The 26,947-nt window shown below is 45.6% G+C and overlaps 1 protein-coding gene across 1 annotated transcript in view; it reads right to left on the bottom strand.

The window, feature by feature from the left end:
* Positions 1 to 26,947, bottom strand: part of adgra3 (adhesion G protein-coupled receptor A3) — a 200,285-nt gene that overhangs the window by 44,196 nt on the left and 129,142 nt on the right. Inside the window, exons 7-10 of the mRNA XM_038791486.1 lie at positions 22,598 to 22,811; positions 21,611 to 21,775; positions 9,758 to 9,959; positions 8,732 to 8,881 (exon numbers count right to left, since the gene is read on the bottom strand). Coding sequence (XP_038647414.1) covers positions 8,732 to 8,881; positions 9,758 to 9,959; positions 21,611 to 21,775; positions 22,598 to 22,811 — 731 coding nt within the window. The remainder of the gene's footprint in view (positions 1 to 8,731; positions 8,882 to 9,757; positions 9,960 to 21,610; positions 21,776 to 22,597; positions 22,812 to 26,947) is intronic.

The following is a 26,947-nucleotide window of genomic DNA, read 5'->3' as shown; positions in this document are numbered from 1 at the left end:
TGCTTTGATTTCAGAGGAGACTCCATTTAAACCAAACCCAACATTGATCTGCCAATTACAAAACTCTTGTCTGTCAACCAGTTGCACAAGCAGAATACTAGCTTGTCTCTAAAATTAAATACCAAGTGTCCGATATTCTCATGCCACACTACTCTTCCAACAATCTGATTATGTTTTTGCAGTTGCAAATTCATAACTTCTTACAAGTTGTGTATTTCAACTGGCATATACCAGTTATGAGTAAATTGTCCCATGTCTGAAAATGTCCCACGTATAGGATAGCAGTTCCCAAGCGAGTATCGATTTAGTAACACCTTGGCAGACTCGCATCATACACAAGCTTGATTGACATGCTCTTAAATGTATGAACAGTTTTGTTTACGAGTTTACTGATGAATAACAAAAAATTGTAATACGAATTACATCATATTCCTGTAGAAGCTGGCAGGTTTATAGTCCAATACTCACGTTTTTCTGTGCACAGTTAGAGATTTTAAAGCAATGGATTCAGATTCATAAAAGAACAATGTGTCCAGGCAAATGTCCTCAACTTTAGTCACTCACTTGAACAAATTCTCAACATCATTTTCTAAAATCTAATTTAAATAAATTAAACTCCATTACTCAGCATTTCATTGCTCTTTACAGGGACTTACTGTGAACAACTTAACTGTGATACTTAATTCAATCTACTAAAAAATTACTTAGTTAGCTGCAAGGTGGTTTGGGACATTCTGTAATGGTGCACGGTGCTATCTGAGGTTTCACTTATTTCATCAGCTAATCTGCTTTCTTGCCTTGTACTTTTCTGTCCACCATCTCTTTTATCTTGTTCCTCAAATTCATCAACATTATTAACTGTCTAACTTTAAACTAAATGTACGTATTTCACAACAGATTCTTATCTTAAATAATTTCATTCAAGAAAGGAAATTCTGAATGGATTCCACTGTTCCAATGAAAAGACTCAACAATGTGACACAGGAACTAGAGTAGACCATTCAGTTCCTCGAACCTACGTTGCCATTCACTGAAATTGTGTTTCCATTGAATGAAGGAAACAAACTGTCATTGCAACTGTGTTTCAAAGGTGAAAAGTAAAACTTCAGGCACTGTATTGCTAGATTGGAAACACAAATCAACAACAAAACTCAGCCAACGTGGCTTACATAAACAACTCCCCAATCCCACTTTCCCACCAACCTTCCCCCACCTTACCCAACTCCCCAAACCTCCCCTTTTTAACTCCCCCCCAACTACTGACCTCTTAATTTTCCCAACAGAGTCGATAAACTGCTGCCATCTCCAGGCAAACCCTAGCACCAATCCCCTCGGGTCTTCTCGAGCCTAAAAGACCCAGCCATGTCACTGACCCACATCCCCAAGTCCCTCCATGTCAATAAAATCTATCTCCGGGCTACAGGTAGGCAAAGGCCAAGACATCAGCCTCTCTCACCCCCTGGACTCCCAGGTCTTCAAAAACCAAAAATTGCCACCTCTGTACTTTGAATCATACTTAACTCCAATACCTCCGACATGACGTCAGCAAACCCCTGCCAATATCCCCTAAGTTTTGGACATGCCCAGAACATATGAATCAGAGAATTTACAGTGCAGAAGGAGGCCATTCGGCCCATCGATTCCGCACTGGCTCTTGGAAAGAGCACCCTACCCAAGCCCACATTTCCACCCTATCCCCATAACCCAGTAACCACACCCAATGCGAAGGTCCATTTTGGACACTAAGGGCAATTTTGCATGGCCAATCTACCGAACCTGCACATCTTTGGACTGTGGGAGGAAACCAGAGCACCCGGAGGAAACACACGCACACAGGGGGAGAACGTGCAGACTCCACACAGACAGTGACCCAAGCCGGGAATTGAACCTGAGACCCTGGAGCTGTGAAGCAATTGTGCTAACCACTATGCTACCGTGCTCCCCTATGGACATGATTTGCAGGTCCACGTGCATACCGCCCGCACCTATCCTCCATCCCTTCAAAGAACCTGCTCATCCGGGCCAGTGTCATGTGCACGCTGTGGACCACCTTAAATTGTATCAGGCGAGCTTGGCACATGACGAGGACACATTGACTTGTCTCGGGGCGGCGTCCAGCTCGCCACCCAGCTCTTCCTCCCATTTCCGCTTCACCTCCCCTAGCGGGGATGCCTCCGATTTTATCAGCTCCTTATAAACCTCCGGTGCCTTCCCCTCACCCAATTTTGACGCTGCCTTATCCTGTAAGCTCCTGGGTGGTAGGGGCAGGAACGTCGATGCCTGCCTCCGCACAAAGTCCCTCACCTTCAAATAGCGAAACCCGTTCCCACCGGGCCGTTCAAACACCTCCTCCAACTCTTCCAAACACGGAAAGATCCATCTATAAACAGATTGGCAAACTGCTCAATCCCGCCCACTGCCACCCCCGAAACCCCCCATCAAGCCCCCCCGCCCCCCGGAGCAAACCACATATTGGTGCCCAAACCAATGCTCTCTCGAGCCCCAAGTGCTGTCGTCATTGTCCCGACACCCTCAGGGCCGCCACCACTGCCGGGCTTGTGGAGTACCTGGCCTGCGAGAATGGCAGAGGCGCCATTAACAGTGCCCCCAAATTTATGTCCCTGCACGAGGCTGCCTCCATCCGTTCCCACGCAGACCCCTCCCCCATTACCCTTTTCCTGCCCATTACCCATTTCATGACCATCGCTATATTCGCCGCCCAGTAGTAATTTATAAAGTTCGGACGGGTCAGTCCCGCCAGCCCCATCCCCCCCGGTTCACCAGCACCTTCTTCACCTACGGGGATTTACCTATCCACACAAACCCTGAGATTCACTCTCCTCAAAAAAGCCTTGGGTATGAAGATTGGGAGGCTCTGGAAAACAAACAAGAACCTCAGGAGGACCTTCGCCATTTGAACCCTCCCTGCCAGTGACAGCGGTAGCGCATACCACCTTCTAAAGTCCCCCCTCATTTGCTCCACCAACCAAGCCAGATTCAGCTTATGCAGCTGCTCCCACCCCCACGCCACCCGAATCCCAGAATACTGAAAGCTCCCCCCACCACCTTGAATGGCATCTCCACCAACCTCTTCTTCTGCCCCCTCGCCCGGAAACAAAATATCCTCACTTTTATCCATATTCAATTTGTACCCCGAAAACCAGCCGAATACCTCCAGGAACCCCATAATCTCCCCCCCCCCCCCACCCAAAGTAGGTCCGAAATGTACAGCAACAGATTGTCCACATAAAGAGAGACCCTATACTCCACCCCCACCCCCCACTATCCCCTGCCAGTGCTCTCAGCGCCATCACCACCGGTTCTATAGCCAAGGCAAAAAGCAGTGGGGTGAGTGGACCTCCGGGCTTCGTTCCCCGGTGCAGTATAAAATAATCCAAGCTCACCCGGTTCATCAGCACGCTTGCCGCTGGAACCTGATACACCAGCCGGACCCAATCCACAAAACCATGCCCAAACCCAAAGTGCATCAGGACCACCCACAAATAGTCCCACTCCACCCAATCGAAAGCCTTCTCTGCGTCCATGGCGACCACCACCTCCACCTCTCGTCCCTTGGGGGGGGGGGGGGGGGGGGGGGGGCATCATTATCACATTTAGTAGCCTCCTGGTATTAACAGCCAGATGCCCCCCCTTAACAAACCCCGTCTGGTCCTCCCCTATCACCCCGACAGACAATCCTCAATTTGCAAGGCCAAGACCATTGCCAATAACTTAGCGTCCACATTTAGCTGTGAGATCGGCCTGTGTGACCCACACTGCTCCAGATCCATATCCCGCTTCAAAATTAAAGAGATTGAGGCCTGTGACATAATTGGGAGGGGGATGGGGGGTGCACCCTCCGCTCCCTTGCCTCGTTAAACACCCTTACCAACAAGTGCCCCAGAACTCCCAAGAATGGGAGCAGCAGGGTAGCATGGTGGTTAGCATAAATGCTTCACAGCTCCAGGGTCCCAGGTTCGATTCCCGGCTGGGTCACTGTCTGTGTGGAGTCTGCACGTCCTCCCCCTGTGTGCGTGGTTTTCCTCCGGGTTCTCCGGTTTCCTCCCACAAAGATGTGCGGGTTAGGTGGATTGGCCATGCTAAATTGCCCGTAGTGTCCTAATAAAAGTAAGGTTAAGGGGGGGGTTGTTGGGTTACGGGTATAGGGTGGATACGTGGGTTTGAGTAGGGTGATCATGGCTCGGCACAACATTGAGGGCCGAAGGGCCTGTTCTGTGCTGTACTGTTCTATATTCTATATTCTAATGTTTTACAAACCTCCACTGGGTATCTGAGCCCGGGGTCTTGCCCGACTGCATCACCTCTACCCCGTCCACCACTTCTACAAGCCACCCCCCGTCTCTCTCTTTCTCCTCCCCCCCCCCTTCTGATCAACCATAACCCCTCCTGGGCCAAAAGATAATCATATTTTGAGCACATCAGCCTGTTGGGTAACTGCAATCACAACTAGTAATAGAGTACCACAATTTTCATAGCTAATCAGTCTACCTGTTAAAACAAAACTAGATTTCTAAAATGCTTCAAATAATTTTATCCCCTTTACTTGCTTTGAAATGACAATGAGCATTTGAGCAGATCATTGTTCTTAGAAATGAAAAAAAAATTGAAAGATTGTCTCATATTGTTGAGCTCACTAAAACTCAACCCGCTTGACAATAGGTATTTCTAGTTACTGCACAAAATGAAACCAATGTATAAACACAAAGTTAATAAGGAACTGTTCCATTTTAATGGCTTAAAACTCTCATCTGTAATTTAGTTTCACTACTTTCAATGCCTTATTTTCGGCAATTCATTGTATACATTCATTATGGTTTTACATTTAAATGAATCATCTTGCGGATTTGGCTGAATGACAACTATTGTTTTGCATGACAGAAAGAAAGGTGGCAAAGTAAACAATATGGATGAAAGCATAAATTTATAAAGGGATGGTCAAAACTATAGCAAATGGATTTTGATTTGGCAAGTGCAAGGTTATCCCTCAGGAGAAAGAATACTGAATAGTGAAAAGCTAGAAATGGAGGTCAAAAAAGATCAGATTCCATGTACAGTGATCATTAAAATATCATGAATAGGCACACAAAATAATCAAAAGGGTAACAGAAAGCTAATTGTTCTGTTTAGAGCTCTAGAATACAAACGTTCAGAAGTCATCTCCAGCTATACAACACCCGTGTTAGACTATACCAGGAGAACTGTGTTCACTTCTAGACATAACACAGCAGGAAGGACATACTGACTTTGGAGGGAGTTCAGTGTAGACCTACCAGCATGATACCTGGACCCCAAGGGTTAATTTTGGAGAGAGTTTTTTTAAAAAATCGTTTCTTAGATTGTGAGCATCGCTGGCAAGACACATCTCTATTGCTATTGCCTTGACCTATTTACTACAATGTAGGAAGTGAAAATACACACATCAAGGGAGAGAGCTCCAGGATTTTAGCTCATCAAAGATGAAAGAATAATGATAATGCAGCACAGTGGTTAGCATTGTTGCTTCAGAGCACCAGGATCCCAGGTTCAATTCCCGGCTTAGGTCACTGCTGCATGTTCTCCCAGTGTCTGTATGTGTTTCCTCCGGGTGTGGAAAGATGTACTTGTTAGGTGAATTGGACATTCTGAATTCTCCCTCAGTGTACCCGAAAAGACATTGGAGTGCGGCAACTCAGGAGTTTCACAGTAACCTCATTGCAGTGTTAATGTAAGCCTACTTATGACAATAAAGATTATTATTATATTTCTAAGTAAAGATAGTGTGTGATTGGAGCAGACCTTGCAGGCATTGATGTTTCAATGTGCCTGCTCTCCTTGTTCATCCAGTGATGGTGGTGGGGTGGGGGGGGAGAGAGAGACGACGACGACGACAAGTTGTAGTGCATCTTGTGCATGAAACAGAGTTTTTTATTTGCACATGATTTACTTGCCGGCAGTGACTGGAAATGCATCTCGTCAGACACAATGCTTTAGGTTATTATAGAAGTTACAATGCATGAGTTTTCACCGGCCCTTGGAAAGAACACCCTACTTAAGCCCATACCTCCACCCTATCCCTGTAATCCAGTAACCCCACCTAACCTTTTTGGACACAAAGGGCAATTTTAATGGCCAATCCACCTAACCTGCACATCTTTGGACTGAGAGAGGAAATCTGAGCACCCGGAGGAAATCCACGTATACACAGAGAGAACGTGCAGACTCCGCACAGACAGTGACCCAAGCCAGGAATCGGAAGCAACTGTGCTAACCACTGTATTGTATTGATCAGCGGTGTCTCAACAAAACGTGCTTCATGTTTCCTTCAAACTCTACTCAATTCAGCAATACAAGGCACAGCTTCACATTTTTTTGGTAGATCATTGTTCTTTGAAATCGTTGTTTAAATACTTCTTGTAATGTGACAGCAAATGTCATACTTTTAAAATAATGTTATCACCATTTGAACAACTTAATTTTAATTTTGTTTTTCCTGCTGGTAGCCTAGAATGAAAATTGTGTAAATCTCATTCATTGTAATTGTTAACTAAGCTAACGGGCTTTAGTAGCATCGCCCAAGGTGTTCATAAATGTAACCTGAATCTCCATTATCTCCATTGAATTAATTAGATTTGTTTTCACTGAGATTTATGATCGATTTCTCATACAATGCATGATAAATGTTTTGTTGTCAATGGTAATGGCAACTGGATACAAGAATAATTATTAATTTTCATTTAATTGTCTCTGTGGATCAATGAGAAATTATTCAAAAAGTTCCCATGGGCGATTCCTGTTTTTGCTCTTGCCATGGAATGCGAGGTGGTGGAGTGAATGCGGAATGTGGTTAATCAAGCAGACTGTTTTGTCCTCAATGATGTTGAGCTTCTTTAGTGTTGTTGGAGCTGCACGCACCCAGGCAAGCGGACAGTATGTAATCACACTCCAGATTTATGACTTAGAAATGGTGGAAAGGCTTTGGAGTGAGGAAATTAGTTACTTGTTGCAAAATACTCAGAGCCAAGCCTGCTCGTCTAGCCATAGTATGCGTGTAGCTGCTTCAGTTAAATTTCTGTTCAATGGTAACCCCGACATGTTGAAGATGGTCATTATCAGGCAATTCTGTGTTGTGAATATTCAACCACCTTCAGCTGCTTCATCAATGACCTTCCTTCCATCATAAGGTTGAAACACTTGCTGATGATTGCAATGTTCAGTACCATTTGTAACTCATCAGATATTGAAACAGTCCCTGCTAATTGAAGAAAGATCGGGACAATATTCAAGCATGGCCTGATGAGTGGCAAGTGATCGTTGTACCTCACAAGTGTACGGTATTCACTATCTCCAGCAGGAGAGAATCCAACCATTTCTCCTTGACACTCAATAGCATTACCATCTCTAAATTCCCCACTATCAACATCATGGGGGTTATCATTGACCAGAAACTGAACTGGACCAGCCATATAAATACTGTGGCTCCAAAAGCAGGCCAGAAGCCCAGAATTTTGAGGCAAGTAACTCATCTCCTTACTCCCCAAAACCTGTCTTCCATCGACAAGTCACGAGTCAAGAGTGTAATGGAATACTCTGCACCTGCCTGGATGAGTTCAACTCCAAACATTACTAAAACTTAATATCCTAGTCAAAGCAGCCTACTTGAATGACACCCACTAACCAATTGAATATTCATCCCCTCCACCACTAATACACAGTGGCAGCAGTGCGTACTATCGACAAGATGCACTGCAGCAACTCACCAAGGCTCCTTTGACAGCACCTCTCAAACCAACAACCTCTACTTCCCAGAAGGTCAAGAGTAGTAAATACATAGGGATACCACCACCACTTGCAGGTTGCCCTCCAAGACACATACCATCCTGACTTGGAACTATATCACCATTCCTTCACTGATGCAGGGTCAAAACCCTGGAACTCCCTTCAGAGCAGCACTGTGGGTGTACCTGCACGAGGTCAACTGCAGTGGTTCAAGAAGACGGCTCACCACCACCTTCTCAAGGGCAATTAGGGAGGGGCAACAAATGACAGCCTAGCCAACAACGCCCAAATCCCATGAAAGAATTCAAAAAATATTACTCGTCTTTTCCTAACTAAGAAGTATCAAATTCTCGACCACAAACAATATTTTATCCTGGGCTTTTGGTAAATTTTAGATCAGAGATTGATAGCTTTATGTTAACCAAAGTTGTTCAGAGGTTTGGGACAAAAGCAGTGAATATGGAGTCAAGCCATCAGCCACGTCTCACTAAATGGTGGAACGGGCTCAAGAGGCTAAATAGCTCATTCCTGTTCTGATGGTTTGCCTCATGTTCTTGTTTCTTTTTATAACACAAAAGCACTTGGTTCAATGTCTATGGGATACAGATAGTTCATGAAAATTAGAGAGGTTGCCAATCTTGTTCAAAGAGACATGGTGGCAATTGCGACAAATTGAAAAATGAACACTCGTGTTCAAATGAGATTTGGTTCCGGTAAATTGGTTAGAAAAAGCAGAAAGGACATTTACTCAGCAACTTGCCATTCTACAGATGGCATAAAGAAAGTCGTACTTGTTGCAAATGATTCATTTATACAAAACATGATCCATTCAGTAGGCAAAAAGTCTTAATTTCATAAGTATAACAAAACATTTTGGGGAAGAAATTAATATAAAATTTAAATATGCCTAAGTATTTACAGGTGACATTGAAAATAAATCATCTCAAAAACCCACCTCTTTGTATTTTTCTGCAAATCTGTCAAATTTTTCAATCATTTCAGCCACAAAGATGACATCCATCTTATCAGAAAAGTTTGCAGCTTCCACAGTGTATGCCAGAAGTTGCCGTGCTGTTGCCACAGCGTTTGTGAGATTCAAAGGCATCTGTTTATTTAAAATGAAATGGTAATATTACAGCTCGATGACAGAGTAGAAGAAACCTATGGTCACTGTGAATTAACTGAGATAAACAAATCATAAAGATTTTGCACAAATCCACATGTTTTACCTTTTACATTGTATAAACCATACTTAATGCACAGCACCCAGAGCAGAAAACTGCAAAGTGGCATGTCAACGACAACAAAAATATATTAGGGAAACAATTTCAAGGTTACAATGCACTTCATCTCTCAGATTTAGTGTGCATTCTAAAAGAAGTTCATGTAATTATACAGTGCCTTACCATCCTGCCAGAATATTTTTCCTTGTTTATATGATGGTGAATTAGTTTACTGCAGTGACTGATGAGCAAGCTAATGGCCACGGTTTTCTGGCCCTGACGCCAGCAGGCATCGTCACGGGCGGGATGGGAAAATTTGGAGAGCCGATGACTTTAACGGACTCTCCAAAGTTTTCTGTCCCACCCACGTTGATGCCTGTCTGTGTTGGGGCCAGAAGTATCTGTCCAATGTTACAATATAAACAACATGCATTTTTGGTAATGTTATTTGAAGTTTGGATTGTTTACTCAAGTTCTGGTGTGGTATCTAAATCTAGAACCTTCGAGATAAGAAATAATAATAATGCTTAGAGATTTAAGCTGCCATCTGCCACATGCAATAGTAAGTAAAGTTCAGAAAAGGCAAAGTTCTATTTAACTACAAAAACGTTTCTTGCATATCACAATATGCATTGCTGTATCCCTATAACTGAATAAGGGTGTTTATTTTCTACATGAATTTAAGATATAAATTTACCTTGCAATAATTTTACAGCACGAGATAATTTTTTCTAATACAAGTGAACACTTGTATGTACCTGGTTAAACATGTAAAGCACCCGTGTCACATCATTTGCATATTGACATCGAGAATAATTGTCATCAGACCAAAATCCTCCTCTATCACACTTGCGCCATGCCTTCTTTTCATCCTGAGAGCCACCAGGGTATATGCCAGTGCCAGCGGAGTAACGGGTACAGAGCAGGTAGGCAGTGATGCCAGCTAGTGTGCGAGGCCATCTGTATGTAAGAAAATGATTCCATTCGATTTACTCCAATTTAGCGCAAAACATAAATTTAAAGTTTAGTTTCCACAAAAAGAAAAAAAAACTATCGTCACAGTTCTGGCCGACTTCTACCCTATTTCTTAAGTTTCCATACTCTAAACCTATCTAGTCTATGACAACTTTGAATATTTGTTGATCAATTTTGAAAAAACAAAATTGACGACCCCTTTATCTATAAAACAGTAAGGAAAATATTGTAAATGACATTACACTAGAATTGAAATATAAAACCAGAAATATCAGAACAATCAGTTCAGTTTTTCATTTTAATGGTATGCGCAGTCCCTTTTTACTGCAAAAAGCAAAATAACAGCATAGTTTCTGAGCATTGTCGAGCTCCATTTAAAGTACAATATAGCAGACCTAAATTAAATACTTCCCTTAACAAACTGGATATTTAAAAAAATATTTTTATTCTCCTTTTTCACATTTTCTCCCAAATTTACACCCAACAATAAATAATAATCAGTAACGAATGTAATGTCAATCCCCGTATCAATAACAAGATCCCATCCTCCCACTAAACCCCAAACATTAGCCCGCATGTCAACATAAACAAATGACAAAAAGGAATCAGGAATCACCCATAGTCACCATTAACACATACAGTCCCTCTTTCTAAACCCTCCCAGCCCCCCACCTCCCTAATGATCGATGTGATCCAATTCTTGAAAGTGCTGTTCTTGTGTGGGGCGCAGTGGTTGCTGGTTAAGTGTTTTATTTTTACCTGTATTTAAGTTGGGCAGTTCCTAAACCCTAGACACTATACTTGTAGTGTCCCCCAACCTTCCACCTCCTTTAACCTAAGGGGTAGAGTGAATAACAGGTAAGTTCTTTCTTTCTTTTTGTTTTTAAATCTAGGGGGGATGGCGGGGAAGGCAGTGCAATGTTCCTCCTGCAGAATGTTTGAGGTGAGGGACGCCGTCAGTGTCCCTGCTGATTTCACCTGTGGGAAGTGCACCCATCTCCAGCTCCTCAGAAACCGCATTAGGGAACTGGAGCTGGATGAACTTCGGATCATTCGGGAGGCAGAGGTGGTCACAGATAACAGCCTCAGTGATGTAGTTACTCCGAAGAATCAAGATAGATGGGTGATGGTGAGAGGGGCTGGGAAGAAGCAGTCAGTGCAGGGATCCTCTGTGGTTGTTCCCCTCAGTAACAAGTATACAGTTTTGGATACTGTTGAGGGGGACGACCTACCAGGGGTAAGCCACGGTGAACGGATCTCCAGCACTGAGTCCGTCCCTGTGGCTCAGAAGGGAAGGAGGGAGAGCAGGAGAGCAATAGTTATTGGGGACTCGATAGTTAGAGGGACAGATAGACGATTCTGTGGCAGCGAAAGAGACTCATGGATGGTATGTTGCCTCCCGGGTGCCAGGGTCCGTGACGTCCCGGACCATGTTTTCAGAATCCTTAAGGGGGAGGGGGAACAGTCACAAGTCGTGGTACACATCGGTACCAACGACATAGGTAAGAGAAGGGACGGGGACTTAAAACAGGAATTTAGGAAGCTAGGGTGGAAGCCGAGAGCCAGGACAGACCATGTTGTCATCTCTGGTTTGTTGCAGGTGCCATGTGCTAGTGAGGTGAGGAACAGGGAGAGAGTGCAGATAAACACCTGGTTGCAGGACTGGTGTCGGATGGAGGGTTTCAGGTACGTGGATAATTGGAGCACATTCTGGGGAAGGTGGGACCTGTACAGACAGGACGGTTTGCACCTGAACCAGAGGGGCACCCATATCCTGGGATGTAAATTTGCTACGGCTCTTCGGGTGGGTTTAAACTAATTTATCAGGGGGCTGGGAAAATGAGCTGCATCCAGAAGCCAGTGTTGGGAGTAGTGAGGTACTGCGGAAGGTATCAAGGTCGCAGGAGTGTACTGGCAGACAGAAAGGTGGGTTGAATTGTGTCTACTTCAATGCAAGGAGCATCTGGAATAAGGTAGGTGAACTTGGAGCGTGGATTGGTACTTGGGACTAAGATGTTGTGGCCATTACAGAGACATGGTTAGAACAGAGACAGGAATGGTTGTTGGACGTTCCGGGGTATAGATGTTTCAGTAAGAGTAGGGAAGGTGGTAAAAGAGGTGGAGGAGTAGCATTGTTAATTAAGGATAGTTTAACGGCTGCAGAAAGGCAGTTCGAAGGTGATCTGTCTACTGAGGGCCGAAGTTAGAAATAGGAAAGGAGCGGTCACATTGTTAGGAGTATTCTATAGGCCCCCAAATAGTAATAGAGATGTGGAGGAAGAAATTGCAAAACAGATTATGGATAGGTGTGGAGGTCTCAGGGTAGTTGTCATTGGTGACTTCCAAATATTGATTGGAACCTCTATAGGTCGAACAGCTCGGATGGGGCAGTTTTTGTAGTGTGTGCAGGAGGGTTTCCTGACACAATATGTGGATAGGCTGACAAGAGGGCGGGGCACATTGGATTTGGTACTGGGTAATGAACCGGGCCAAATGTTAGATTTGTTTGTGGGAGAGCACTTTGAAGATAGTGACCACAATTCTGTGTCTTTCACAATTGCAATGGAGAGGGATAGGGCCATACGGCAGGGCAAGATTTATAATTGAGGGAAGGGTAATTATGATGCGATTAGGCAAGAATTAGGGAGCATAAAATGGGAACAGAAACTGTCAGGGAAAGGCACAAATGAAAAGGGGAGCCTGTTCAAGGAACAAATACTGCATGTCCTTGATATGTATGTCCCTGTCAGGCAGGGAGGAAATGGCCGTGTGAGGGAACCATGGTTCACAAAAGAGGTTGGATGTCTGGTCAAGAGGAAAAAAGGAAGCGTATGTAAGGATTAGAAAACAAGGTTCAGTTGGGTCACTTGAGGGTTACAAGGTAGCAAGGAATGAGCTTTAAAAAAAGGGCTTAGGAGAGCTAGGAGGGGGCATGACAAGTCCTTGGTGGGTCGGATCAAGGAAATCCCCAAGGCTTTTTACTCTTATGTGAGAAATTAAAAAATGACCAGGGTGAGGGTAGGGCCGGTCAAGGACAGTAGAGGGAACTTGTGCATGGAGTCAGAAGAAATAGGAGGCGTTGAATGAATACTTTTCTTCAGTGTTCACCAAGGAGAGGGGTCATGTTTTTGAGGATGAGAGTGTGATACAGGCGGGTAGGCTGGAGGAGGTAGATGTTCTGAGGAAGGATGTATTAGCAATTTTGAAAAACTGATGGTCGACAAGTCCGCTGGGCCAGGTGGGATATATCCAAGGATTCTTTGGGAGGCAAGGGATGAGACTGCAGAGCCTTTGGCTTTGATCTTTGGGTCCTCATTGTCCACGGGGATAGTGCCAGAGGACTGGAGAGTGGCGAATGTTGTTCCTCTGTTCAAGAAAGGGAATAGGATTGACCCTGGTAATTATAGGCCAGTTAGTCTTGCTTCGGTGGTCGGTAAGTTAATGGAAAAGGTCCTGAAGGATAGGATTTATGACCATTTGGAAAGATGCAGCTTAATCCGGGATAGTCAACATGGATTTGTGAAGGGTAAGTCTTGCCTCACAAATTTGATCGAATTCTTTGAGGAGGTAACTAAATGTGTAGATGAAGGTAGAGCAGTTGATGTCGTATACATGGATTTTAGTAAGGCGTTTGATAAGGTTCCCCATGGGCGGCTCATGAAGAAAGTAAGGAGGTATGGGATAGAAGGAAATTTGGCCAATTGGATAAGTAACTGGCTATCACAAAGAAGACAGAGGGTGGTGGTGGATGGAAAATTTTCAGACTGGAGGCCAGTTACCAACGGTGTACCACAGGGATCAGTGCTGGGTCCTCTGCTATTTGTGATTTTTATCAATGACTTGGAGGAGGGGGCTGAAGGGTGGGTCAGTACATTTGCTGATGACACCAAGATTGGTGGAGTAGTGGATGAGGTGGAGGGCTGTTGTAGGCTGCAAAGAGACATTGATAGGATGCAGAGCTGGGCCGAAAAATGGCAGATGGAGTTTAACCCTTATAAGTGCGAGATGATTCATTTTGGTAGAAAAAATTTGAATGCGGATTACAGGGTCTACGGCAGCATTCCGAGAAATGTGGAACTTAGCACACTGGGCTAAATCGCTGGCTTTTAAAGCAGACCAACAGCACGGTTCAATTCCCGTACCAGCCTCCCCGAACAAGCGCCGGAATGTGGCAACTAGGGGCTTTTCACTGTAACTTCATTGAAGCCTACTTGTGACAATAAGCGATTTTCATTTCTGAAGGTTGCCACTCAAGTGGATAGAGTCGTGAAGAAGGCTTATAGTGCGTTAGCGTTTATTAACAGGGGCTTGTGTTTAAGAGCCGCGTGATTATGCTGCAACTATACATGACCCTAGTGAGACCACATTTGGAGTATTGTGTGCAGTTCTGGTCACCTCATTATAGGAAGGATGTTGAAGCATTGGAAAGGGTGCAAAGGAGATTTTCCAGGATGCTGCCTGGTTTGCAGGATAGGTCTGATGAGGAAAGATTGAGGGAGCTAGGGCTTTTCTCTTTGGAGCGGAGGAGGATGAGAGGCGACTTAATTGAGGTTTATAAGATGATGAGGGGGATAGATAGAGTGGACATTCAGAGACCATTTCCTCGGGTGGATGCAGCTGTTACAAGGGGGCATAACTATAAGATTCAGGGTGGGAGATATAGGAGGGATATCCGAGGTAGGTTCTTTACTTAGAGAGTGGCTAGTGTGTGGAATGGACTGCCTGCTGTGATAGTGGAGTCGGACACTTTAGGAACTTTCAAGCGATTATTGGATAGGCACATGGAGCACACCAGGATGACAGGCAGTGGGATAGCTTGATCTTGGTTTCAGACGATGCTCGGCAGAACATCAAGGGCCGAAGGGCCTGTTCTATGTTGTACTGTTCTATGTTCTATGCATAATGAATAACGCCCATGAATTGTGGAATCCCTCCATCCTTCCCCTCAGTTCAAATTTGACCTTTTCAAGCATCAAGAATTCCAGCAGGTCCCCCCGCCATACCAGGGCACACGATGGAGAGGTTGATCTCCACCCTAACACCCTCCACCCTGACCTCATTAACACTACACCCATGTCTGCTTCATCCGATGCCAATGCTTATGTAGTACATTGTATATATTGTGTTGCCCTATTATGTATTCTCATGTATTTTCTTGAATTCTGTTTAATTCCCTTTTCTTCCCATGTACTGAATGATCTGTTGAGCTGCTTGCAGAAAAATACTTTTCACTGTACCTCGGTACACGTGACAATAAACAAATCCAATAACAGGATCCGCCTTCGGGCGATCAACAAAGCGATCCAAAATAGCCTCGTAAACCGCCGACACTATCCCCTTCTCTAGTCTCTCTGTCTTCAGCACTATGGATGATGGCTCCACTGTATCTCCTTTCTGGCAAAGTCTTGAACCTGCATGTATCTAAATATTTCCCCCGCTCCAGTCCATACTTCGCTCCCAGCTCCTTCAATCTGGCAAGAAACAAGAAACCCCCCCAAGAAACAAATCTTTTAGTGTCCTAATTCCTTTCTCCTCCCATCTCTGAAAATTTCCATCCCACTTCACTTGTTCAAATCTATGGTTCCCCCGAATCAGCATTTCCCTTGACCCTGCCCCCAAACCGAAGTGCTGTCGAAACTTCCTCCAAATTCTCAACAAAGCTATTACTACTGGATTCCCTGAGTATCTCCTCGGGGCCGTAGGGAGCGGCGCTGTCGCTAGCGCTTTCAATCCCGATCCCCTACCCAAACTCTCCTCCATTCTGACCCATTGGGAGTCAACCACTCTGACCCAGCTGAGTACCGTCTCCACATTCACCACCCAGTAATGACACATCAGGTTCGTAAGATGACAGAAGAGATCATCCAACCTTGCCACATCAGCTTTCACCCTCCCCACCAAACTAGAAATTTTGTACCTACACGCCCCCCACAATCTCGAGCAACCTGCACCCCCAAATATTTAAAGCGAGTCCCTGCCCTACAGGATGGTAGCAACCCCACCCCTGCTCTCACCCCTGGCCGAGACACCACAAAATATTCACTTGTCAGGCTTTAGAGAAAGACCCAAATACCCAAAGCAGCTCCGGTATTCTTCCTATTAACACATTCAGTTCCGACACGTAGAATAACAAGTCATCGGCATACAAGGACACCCTATGCTCTATCCCTCTCTGCTGCCCCCCCCCCCCCCCCCCCCCCCCCCCCCCCCCCCCCCCGGCACTATTCCTTACCATACCCCCGAACTTCTTAATGCGATGGCCAATGGCTCAATCGTGAGTGCAAACAGTAGGGGGGACATAGGATATCCCTTCCTAGTCCCACGGTGGAGAGGAAAGCATTCTGAGCTGATGTTATTTGTGCAGACACTAGCCCTCGGCTCCTTATATAATAGTTTTACCCAGTCCACAAATCTGGGTCCAATTCCAAACCGCTCCTAAACTGCCATCAAGTACCCCCATTCTACCCGGTCAAACGCTTTCTTGGTGTCCAATGCCACAACCACCTCCGTTTCCTTCCCCTCCGCCAGTAACATAACCACGTTCAATAGCCTCCTAACGTTCGAAAAGAGCTGCCTCCCTCTCACAAACCCCGTCTGATCTTCACCTGTCACCTTCAGGAGGCACTCCTCCAGCCTACCTGCCAGTACCTTGGCTAATATCTTTGCACCGACGTTTAAAAGTGATATGGGCCTATACGACCGACACTGCGTCGGATCCTTATCTTTCTTAAGTAACAGGGAAATCGATGCCTGCCCCAAAGTTTGCGATAACAGCCCCTTCATTATCGCCTCCTCAAACATCCCCACCATCAGCAGTACCAGCTTATTTTTGAATATTTTACTGGAAACCCATCCGGCCCTGCCACCTTCCCCGACTGCATCCTTCCAATTGCACCTTTTATCTCCTGCTCCATTATCACCCCCTCTAATGTAGCCCTGTTCCCCTCCCCTAACCATTGGTACTCCAGCCCATCTAGAAATTCCTGCATCTCTTGGCCACCCCTAGGTGGCTCTGACCTGTACAACCTCTCACAGAATTCCTTAAAGACCTTGTTAATCTGATCTGGAGCTACCACCAACTTCCCTGCTCTGTCCAGCACCTGGACAATTTCCCCTGCCGCAGACTCCCTACGGAGCTGACCTGCCAACATACTCTCCATGTACAAACTGGATTTTAGCCTAAGGATTTTGTAACCTATGCTATTACGACATTATATCGATACCTTTAGTGAAAGAAATCTGCCATCTTTACCTGGTCTGGCCCAAATGTGACTCCAGACACACAGCAGTGTGGTTGTCTCTAAACTACCCTCAGTTTAAGGGCAATTATGGAGGGACAGCAAATGCTCACCTTGCCACTAGCACCCACATCCCATAAAAGAATAAAGAGAAAAAGGCTTTTGAAATTGTGTAACAGATGGTCATTCTCAAGAGTCATCCCATAAAACCACTTTGTATATAGCCTTTGTTGAGCGAGGCAATATGCAAAATAGTACTCCAGGTGCAATCAACGAGTTACTCAGTTGAAGGGTAATTAGGGATAGCCAATGCTGGCCCAACCAGAGACACCCACATCTCATGAAAGAATTTTAAAAATTCAAAACTGCAGACAAAAATTTGAAAAGAAAACAGCACAACTAGAATGAGCAGGAATGGGGAAAATAATTATAATCACTGATTAACATGCTGCATAAGTACGAGCACTGCATTTCCAACATTTTAGAAACAAGTCTGTACAACATAGTAAAAAAAAATTGGACAAAGTGTACTTATGCACCAGGGAGTATGGGGGGCGGGGGGTGATGTGGATTGAAATCTGTGTGGCAATGGTGGCAACATGCATATTTGTTTACATGTGTTGTAGTCTGGAGATTAAAACAGTGATGGTAGAGGCTTTGACTTTCTTTCCATCACATGGCTAACCTGGAATCTCTCCTGCTCTCATCACCTGCATGTTTTGGAAGGATTTTTAGGTTGATAATCAACCTATTTGGCCATATTATGAGCACGCCTTCCTTGGCCATCAACTCCTCAGATTGGACTTAAACCCAGTGCTTCTGGTTCAGAGACAGGAATGCTGCCCACTACACCACAAGAATTCCAAAATCTTGTGTAGAAGGAGGATGATACTGGAGTTAATACTTTTTTTAAAAAATGTTTTTATTCTCCATTTTCACATTTTCCTTCAAAATCTACACCCCACCCACCGACAGTAAATGGTAACAAATACAAAATCAATTCCCTTAACAATAACAACGATCCCATCCTCCCACCACCCCAAACAACGGCCCACCTGTCAATATATGCATCCAATAAAACAAACCCTCGCACGGTGGAAACAAAAAACAAAGGAGAAAAAGAAAAAGGAGTCTGGGACCGCCCATGGTCACCACAGAGTCCACTCGCGCCCCCCCCCCCCCCCCCCCCCCGCCCACTCAACGCCATCCAACCTCTGAAAGAGTACCATATATGATACCCAAGAGTTGGAAACACCACCCCCCCAACTCCTCCCATCCACTGCCTAGACTACTCAGACCCTGTTCTGCCAGGCTCCGATGGCCGCAGCCCCTCCCCCCACCTCACTTTCGTTCACTGGCCAGCTTAGACCGCGTGGAGGCCCCCGCCCGGGACCCTTTCCCCCTTATCCGGCCCTAGGAAAGCCCAGAAATCCGCTTTTAGCACACAAACCCCGCATATTCACCTACACCCCAAAGAGCCCTCACTTCGAGTGAAAGTCCCATCACTTCCCTTGTCCAAATATATACAACATTGGCTCCTTTGGCCCATACACCCGCACGCAGTGAAACAAAAAAGGAAACACAGTCATGAGGTCACATCGGCACATGGCCATTTCTCAATTTCTCAGTTCTGCCACAGTCCTTCTGCCTTCGCAAACTCCTCCGCTGCTTCCGTCGTTCCAAAATAAAAGTCCTTGAGCTTGTAAGTCACCCTCAGCTTTGCTGGATATACAATGACGCACTGCACCTTGCTAATGTACAGTGCCCTCTTCACCCGGTTGAAAGCAACCCGCCTCCTCGCCAGCTCCACCGTAAAGTCCTGGTATACACTTATATGCACAATGCCGCACTGCACCTTGCTAATGTACAGTGCCCTCTTCACCCGGTTGAAAGCAACCCGCCTCCTCGCCAGCTCCACCGTAAAGTCCTGGTAAACACTTATACTAGCTCCAGCCCACTGCACCATCCGCTTCTGCTTGGCCCAGCACAGGACCTTCTCCTTCACACTGTACCTACAGAAGCACAGAGTCACTTGGCGTCTCACTCGCCTTTAGTACAGGCCTCCACGACCGATGAGCCCGATCCAGTTCATATCGGGAGGGATCCTCCCCCTCCCCCAATAGTTTTGCCAGCATCGTGGCAAAATACTCAGTCGGCCTCGGCCCTTCAACTCCTTCAGACAGCCCCACAATCCTCAAATTCTGTCGCCTGGATCTGTTTTCCAGGTCTTCCATTTTTCCTTGCAGATCCTTGTTAATCCCCATCACGTTGCACATCTCCTTCCCCACCGAGGTAAGTTGATCACCGTGCTGCAATAATGTCCCCTCCACTTCCTTCAGCGCCTCCCCTTGCTCCCACACCTCCGCCACTGCGCTCGCCACCGCCGTCGTCACCGGGGAAATCGCCTCCTCCAGCAGAACGCTCAAAACCTCCTTCATCTCCTTCCTCATTGTCTCCATGCCTTTCAAATTCCGCAGCCATCACCTCAGTTATTTCTTCAGCCGTAAGCAATGTGGCCTCCCCCGTGCTCCAGCCTCCAATTTCCTTGGTGACCTTTCCATTCCCCGACGGACCTTCAGCTGTTTTTTTTACGGCCGTTTTTTTGCTCACCCTCGACATTTTCCTTTACTGTGCCTTCACTGTGCCTCCTCTGTGCCTTCTCCCTGCTTTTGCCGCTTCCGTGGTCCCTGTGACCGGGCTTAAAGCTCCGAAAATGCCGTTCCCGAACGGGAGCCCTCCATTGTGCGGCTGCCTCCCGCTCGCCGTCACCGTAAGTCCAACTGGAGCTAATACTTAACTAAATTTCTTCACAAGCCAGGTCTCATTATGCATTAACAAGCACAGAATTTCACAGTTTTGTCCAGCTTGGGAAATTGGAGCTTTTATTCTCTTTCACTAATGTACTCTCCTCTCCTTACTGGTGCGCAGTAACAAAGGCATCATGTACCCTGTGATTCTTTTTATCTCCAAGAGTAAGAAGTGCTACATTTATCATTAAAATAATACTGAATATGGTAAATTCTTTCTTTACAGACTCAGTTATTAGGACTGAAATACTTTCATTTGAAAAGAATAAATATTTATTAGCACCATGCTTGTAACATAGCACATGATTCAGATGATAGGCTAGTTTATATCAGTAACAATTTATTGTGCATTTCTTGCAATGAAGACCTCTTGTCTTCCACACTCCATCAACCCTAAGCTCACACAAACTCTGCTGGCCATATCATAACTCCCACAAAGTCCTGTTCTCCCATCACTCCTGTACCCACTGACCTACATTGGCTCTCAGTCCACGCAAGGCACAAATCCCCCCCTACGTTTAACCTCCAGCCCTGTAACTCAGTAAACTCTGTATTCCTCCAATCCTGACTTAGTAATTCCCCCACTTTGTTTACAGCACCATTTATTAGAAACCATTTGCAGAAACTAAGTATGGCCTGTAACCTTCTAGAGCTAATAGTTGACCAATAATATGCAGAAACTCAAAAGTGAACATTATGTCCACCATTTGGATTAACACAGCACATTTTTATTGTTTTACGTATTCCGGGAAATTTTATGGAAGATGTTAAAAACTGGAATTACTATGTTGCTCAATTGTGTGTGTTATGCAAAATTATATCTTCCTGGTTTAACTTAACGTTTGCTTGCGAGAGTAATTATCAGTTCCACTAGAAGATTGCCCTGCTACTCAAGGTACATGCAAACAATAAAATATCCAGTTCAACTCAAAAGCTGGCCCCATTTTTTTTAATGTTTGACTCCTGATATTGATTAAGTACTGTGCTTTATGGGAGAACTCCTTCAGCACTGTACTCAACCATCAATCCTGACAACATGCTGAATTTCTGAAACAGGTTTCCCAATCTTCTGACAACGGTGAGAGTGCGGCTAACTCTAAAACAAAGTTATGTACTGTAACTTAAGAGCGTATATCATTGCAACCTGAGACAACTAATGTCTTATCTTTTTTACTGCCATTGTCTGCACATATTTAGAAGCTCAGCACTTTTTATTAATTTAGATAGTCAATTAAATGCATCACAAAAATTGTCCATTTACTAAACCACATTCCTAGAGAATAACTACAAATTGATGGTCATGCATCAATTTTCCCAAACCCCATTCCTGTACATATTAACAAAGTAGGTTTTGTTGAAACTTATTTTTAATAAATGCCACAGTCTGAGACAGTTTTCAAATAGAGAGTACATCTTAATAATGCCTTGCAGCCAGTAATTCTATCATTGCAAATTTATTAACTGCAATCAGTTGTGATGAGTAAAGAAAACACTTTAATTCTAGACAATAAGTTTATTGAAAAAAGGACACCACCATATGAAACATTCTGCCAGTCTTTCATGAAAAAGCTTTTTTGTGCAAGGTCATTACCTGAAATCGCCTTTGTTATTCATCACCATCTCTGAAGGGCAATACTTAGCTGAGCTCTCCAAGACAACTACGTCAATCTGTTTTGTTTTGTTTCCTCGGTTGGTTTGAACATGGCATTCCCAGTTTCCAGTGGAACCCATTTGGATATTTGAGATAGTTAGAGCACTGCAATTAGACATTAATACATTATAATTTTACAGAGACATTGAAAGGAATACTCAAGTTTGGAAAGAATTTCACTTTGGAAAATGGACTAATTTATCTTATTGTAAATATCCACAGCTGAAAGATGTATTAACTACATGCATGCCCAACAACCACAAGGACAATTTTTGAAATGGATCAACGCTTTGAGCAACTCTTTAATGCAAAATGGCATTTTTTCTAAATTTAAAACTCACTGAAGGGAAAGAATAACATTTTGAAGCAGAGTCAAATCTTAAGTATCTTAAAGCCATTGAATACAATATCTTTACTTTGCCGAATATCAAGTATTATGAAGTAAATGTTAGAAAAGGTATAAATATAACCAGCACAACAATGTTGGAAAAAGGTATAAATATAACCAGCACAACATTTCTGTGAATTTAATTCACATTTAAAATACACTATCAAGGAGACCTGAAATAGCTTTTCTCAACATTTGGAGCATTACAATCTAGTACATTTATAACATTTGCTTTTGAGCAAATATTTGGACACCTATGGAAGGGTAAAAAATTGCACAGGGCATAGTGTGAAAGTAGGGGCATCATACTGAAACGTAATAGCTCAACGAAACAGATTGGAAAGACAATAATTTTTAAAGACCCACTAAACTGACCTTCATAATACTAGAAGATACATCCTGTAAGAAAAAAATAGAACGCTTTATCTATTTCGGGTATAGAGAAAAATAGACCTCATACTGGACATGCACCATAATTATGGAATTAAACTTTCCTATTCTGAATGTTAAGATGTAAATAATGCAAGCCAATTTATTACCTTGCAATAAAGGAACAATTGTGTATCATATTTTTTTCAACAAGGATTCCTTGGGACTCATCAGTTTCCACTATCTTTCCATCCTGATACCAGAGCACTTGCATGTCCTGGCCAATATAAGAAGCCATGCACTGAAAAGGCAGACTGTCGCCCTCAAACACAACCTGACGGTGGGAAGGGGTCAGCTGAAAGGACGGCAATTCAAGAGGAGCATCTGCAATAACAAAGATGAGTTAAAATGAAAACCGTTCGCAAGTACAGATTTCAGTTAGGTTACAGAATGCAATAATGATAAGTTATCAAATACAAAATTGAATGCACAAATATCATAAGAAGGATTTTACGTTCCTCACTGGCAGGTTTGCATACCTGGAGGTGGGGGGGCGGGGGGGGGTTTGCAATATTTCCTGGCTGGCTTTCCCAAACTGTCCTCAATTTTACAGCTGGCAGAGGGCAGCCCACAGTGAGATAAGCTTAATTAATGTCCTCATATAGTGATGGCACCCCTGGTTGGCAGCGATTGAATTTTAAATTCGGTTTGATGGAAGGATTAGGTCGAAGACAAATCCTTTCAATTTAAATAAGGGCAATCATGCGAGTAGAACTGGATAAAGTGAACTGGAAAATTAGGTTAAGGGATGGGCTACCAGATATGCAGAGGCAGACATTTAAACGGGCATGTTAGAATAGACACAATAGATAGATTCCTAAAAGAAAAAGAAAGAAAAAAATTCAAGGGGAGGTTAACTAAAAAAGTTAAAGATAGTATCAAACTTGAGGGAGATACTTCCGATTTGCGAGCGTAGCGGTCGCAAAAAAAGGGGCTCCCGCAGGTCAACGAAGTCGGGGCTTTTTTCAGGGGGTCTCTGCAACGGGGGGGGGGGGGGGGGGGGGAATTCAAAGTCCCGCGAAATCGGTGGCAGGGGAACTGGGCCCTCGGGAGAGGAGCAATCCGGCGGCGGCAGCAGCTGCAACAACAACCCCCCCCCACGGCACCAGAGCGCAGGGCAGGATCGGAGCAGCGGCCCGGACTGAAGCGGGGCCGAACCTGCAGAGGGGAAGGAACAGAGGAGCAACCAACGACCCCCTCCCCCCCCAGCAGGAGAGTGCAGGGTGAGACACGAGCGGCGGCTCGGACCAAGCAGCGGGGACAGAACGGGGACCGACCAACCAACGCCACCCCCACTCACCCCCCATCCGGCAGTGACCACCACGAGGCAAGAACAAAGAGGCCTCTCTCTCTCGACCCTGGGTGAATGAGGGAAAAGGAAGGAAAAAAGAACTTTTGCAAAAACAAAACTCTGAAAAGAAAACTTTTAAAGAGAGGGGAGGGGGAAAAAAAATATATTTTTTTTCTTTTTGAACTTTCTTTTTCTCACCCAAAACAAGCTCACCTGAGAAGAGTTTTATAAAATAGGAAAAATAAAGTGGTAAAGGAGAGAAGGGAGGAGAGAAGAAAAAGGGAAGAAACAAAAAAAAAAATAGGGTGCAGAACAGGGGGGAAAAAGAAAAACAAGGGGAAAAGAAAAGAAGAAAGGGAAGGGGAGAAAAAATGCCAGAAGGGAGCCAAAGCAGAGGGAGAAGGGGCACCAAAGGCAGACAGTGCACAAAGCGGCAGAACGGAAGTATCGCCGCATCAAAAAGAGCTGGATGAACAGGTGCCCTCTCCCCCGGGGCCAGGGGGGAGCTGCAACTGGAAGGCAGCCTTTGCAGAGGCGCTGAGGGAGCATCAGCAGGTTAACAAGACAGAGGCGAAGGCAGACATAGAGGCCGCAGTGCAGGCAGCAGTGGCCAGGGCCATGTCGGGGGTGCAGCAGGCCCTGGCCAGAGCAGAGGAGAAATTGGATGCCGAAGGGGAGGAACTGGAAGCCCAGGAGGTGACCATTAAGGAGCTGGAGAAAGCAGCGACTGACATGAGCGACCGGATCACAGCCCTGGAGAAGGAGGTGACGAGACCGGGCACAACACAGGGGAGCCTGAAGGGCAGAGTGGACGACCAGGAAAACCACTCGAAAAGGCAAAATGTCAGGATAGTGGGCCTGCCAGAGGGGATCGAGGGTATAAACCCCACAACATACGTGGCCAAGATGCTGGGCAACTTAGTGGGGAGGAAAACCTTTCCCAACCCACCAGAAATGGACAGAGCACACCGGTCGCTGCACCCGAAGCCCAAGGCAGGAGACCACCCGAGAGCAGTTATAGCTAAACTGCACCAGTACCAGGATAGGGAAACATTCCTGCGCTGGGCCGGGAAAAATAGAGCCTGCAAATGGGAAGGACACGCCATTAGAATTTACGAGGACATTGGGGCAGATCTAGCCAGGAGACGGGCAGAGTTCAATAGAGCGAAAGCTGCTCTTCACAAGAGCAACGTGCGTTTTGGTATGCTCTACCCAGCGAAACTCTGGGTCACATACCAAGAAAGAGAATACTTCTTTACAGCCCCCGCTGAAGCAAACAAGTTTGTCGAGGAACACGGGCTGGAAAACCACCAGCGAAGGTAGAGATGAGGGGCCCCTGGCAAGGGGCAACAACACTCCGATGGGGGGTGGGGAGGGGTGAGGGAATGCCAGGCTCCCCCGCCCCCGCCACGGGGAGAGCACCCTGAACAAAGAGCAAACCACTGCCCGAGGGACCGCTCCAGGTGGGAGGCCAGGCCCCAGCACGAGGGAACGAGAGTAGCCGAGAAGGGAGAGCAAGAAAGAAGAATGCTGGGTAGGTTGGGGAAAGAGCAGGCAGAAAAAATAGGGGAAGAGCAGGCAGAAAACCGCAGAGCCCAGGACGGGAGATGCGAGACAGTAACTCCCGAGAGGGGGGGCCACCGTACTAGCAGGAAAGCTAGCGCCGGGGGCACGCAACAAAGCAGGGCTGCAGCGTGCCCTCAACAGGGGGGAAGGCGCCAAGCAGGGGGTGGGGGGGACAACCCAACAGAGTCGGGAGAGCCACCCAACAGAGTCGGGAGAGCAAACGGGGACAGGAACAGAGGAAAGAGGGACAAAGGAGGGGTATACGGGAGAGGGGGGGGAAAGGGAGAGACCGCGGGCTGGGGGTACACAGGGAGGGAGAAACCGGGGAGGGGGGATGCAGGGAAGGAGGGATAAACAAGGCTAGAAAAGGAATAGGGCCACAACCAAGGGCTCAAAACAAGGAACCGCTGCAAGCACCCACCCAGTACGGTCTCTGGGCGAAGGGAGACCCCAGAGTGCAGGGGGCTACCCGCGTGGCGGACGCACAGTGGGCGGCCATGTCAGGTGCCCCAGGACAAAGGGAAACCCCGGAGCGCAGGGACCCGACCGCATGGAGAGAGCAGCGACAGCGGCCATCCTGGACGGCCCCCTAACAAAAGGAAACCCCGGAGGGCAGGGGTGCGTCCACCAGGTAAGTATGGCTAATCCCACAGGAGCGAGGGGGCAGAAGCCCCCCTCCAGGATAGTCACCTGGAACGTAAGAGGACTCAAAGGCCCAGTGAAGAGATCCAGAGTCCTCACCCACCTCAGAAATATGAGGGCCGACATAGTCTTCCTCCAAGAGACACACCTGAGAGAGCAGGACCGACTGCGGGTAAGAAAGGGCTGGGTGGGACAAACCTACCATTCCTGCTATGGGACAAGGGCCAGGGGGGTGGCGATATTGATCGGCAAGAGGATGATGTTTAGGGTGACAAAGATGGTTGCGGACCCGGGGGGACGGTACGTATTGGTAAGCGGGGCCCTGAATGGGGCACCGGTAGTACTAGTTAACGTGTACGCGCCCAACTGGGACGACACGAGCTTCATCAAGAAGACCATGGCAGAAATCCCAGACACAGCGACGCATCGAATAATCGAATAATCCCACACCAAAGCCTTTTTTGCCTTCCCAATCCCCCCCCCCCCCCCCCCTTCTCCCCACCCCCCCGCAAACATTCGCCTACTTGTGTGGTGAAAATAATTTTGCCAGGTGTACAGAGTTGCTGCTGTTGAGCTGGTGCACAATATCCTACCAGTTATTCTATTTTATTTTTTATTGTATTTTTTTAAACTATATACTATTTTCTTTTCTTTGGTATGTTTGGGTGTGCCCTTCTCTTCTATATATGTTTGTGTATATATATATATATATATATATATAGGTTTCTTATCCTGTGTACATAACGGTAAATATACCTTGTTCAAAAACCCAATAAAAAACATTTATAAAAAAAAGAGTATCAAACTTAAAGAAAAATCATATAATTGCACAAAGATGGGTGGTAGTTCAGAAGATTGGACAGAATATAAAAATAACAGCAAAGAATGCCAGAAAGATTAATAAGCAGGGAAAAATTTGAGTACCAAAGAAATCTAGCAACAAATATAAAACAGACAGCTA

Source organism: Scyliorhinus canicula, chromosome 3 (assembly GCF_902713615.1).
Source record: "Scyliorhinus canicula chromosome 3, sScyCan1.1, whole genome shotgun sequence".
Classification (NCBI taxonomy): Eukaryota; Metazoa; Chordata; class Chondrichthyes; order Carcharhiniformes; family Scyliorhinidae; genus Scyliorhinus; species Scyliorhinus canicula.
This window is presented reverse-complemented; position numbering and strand designations above follow the sequence as displayed.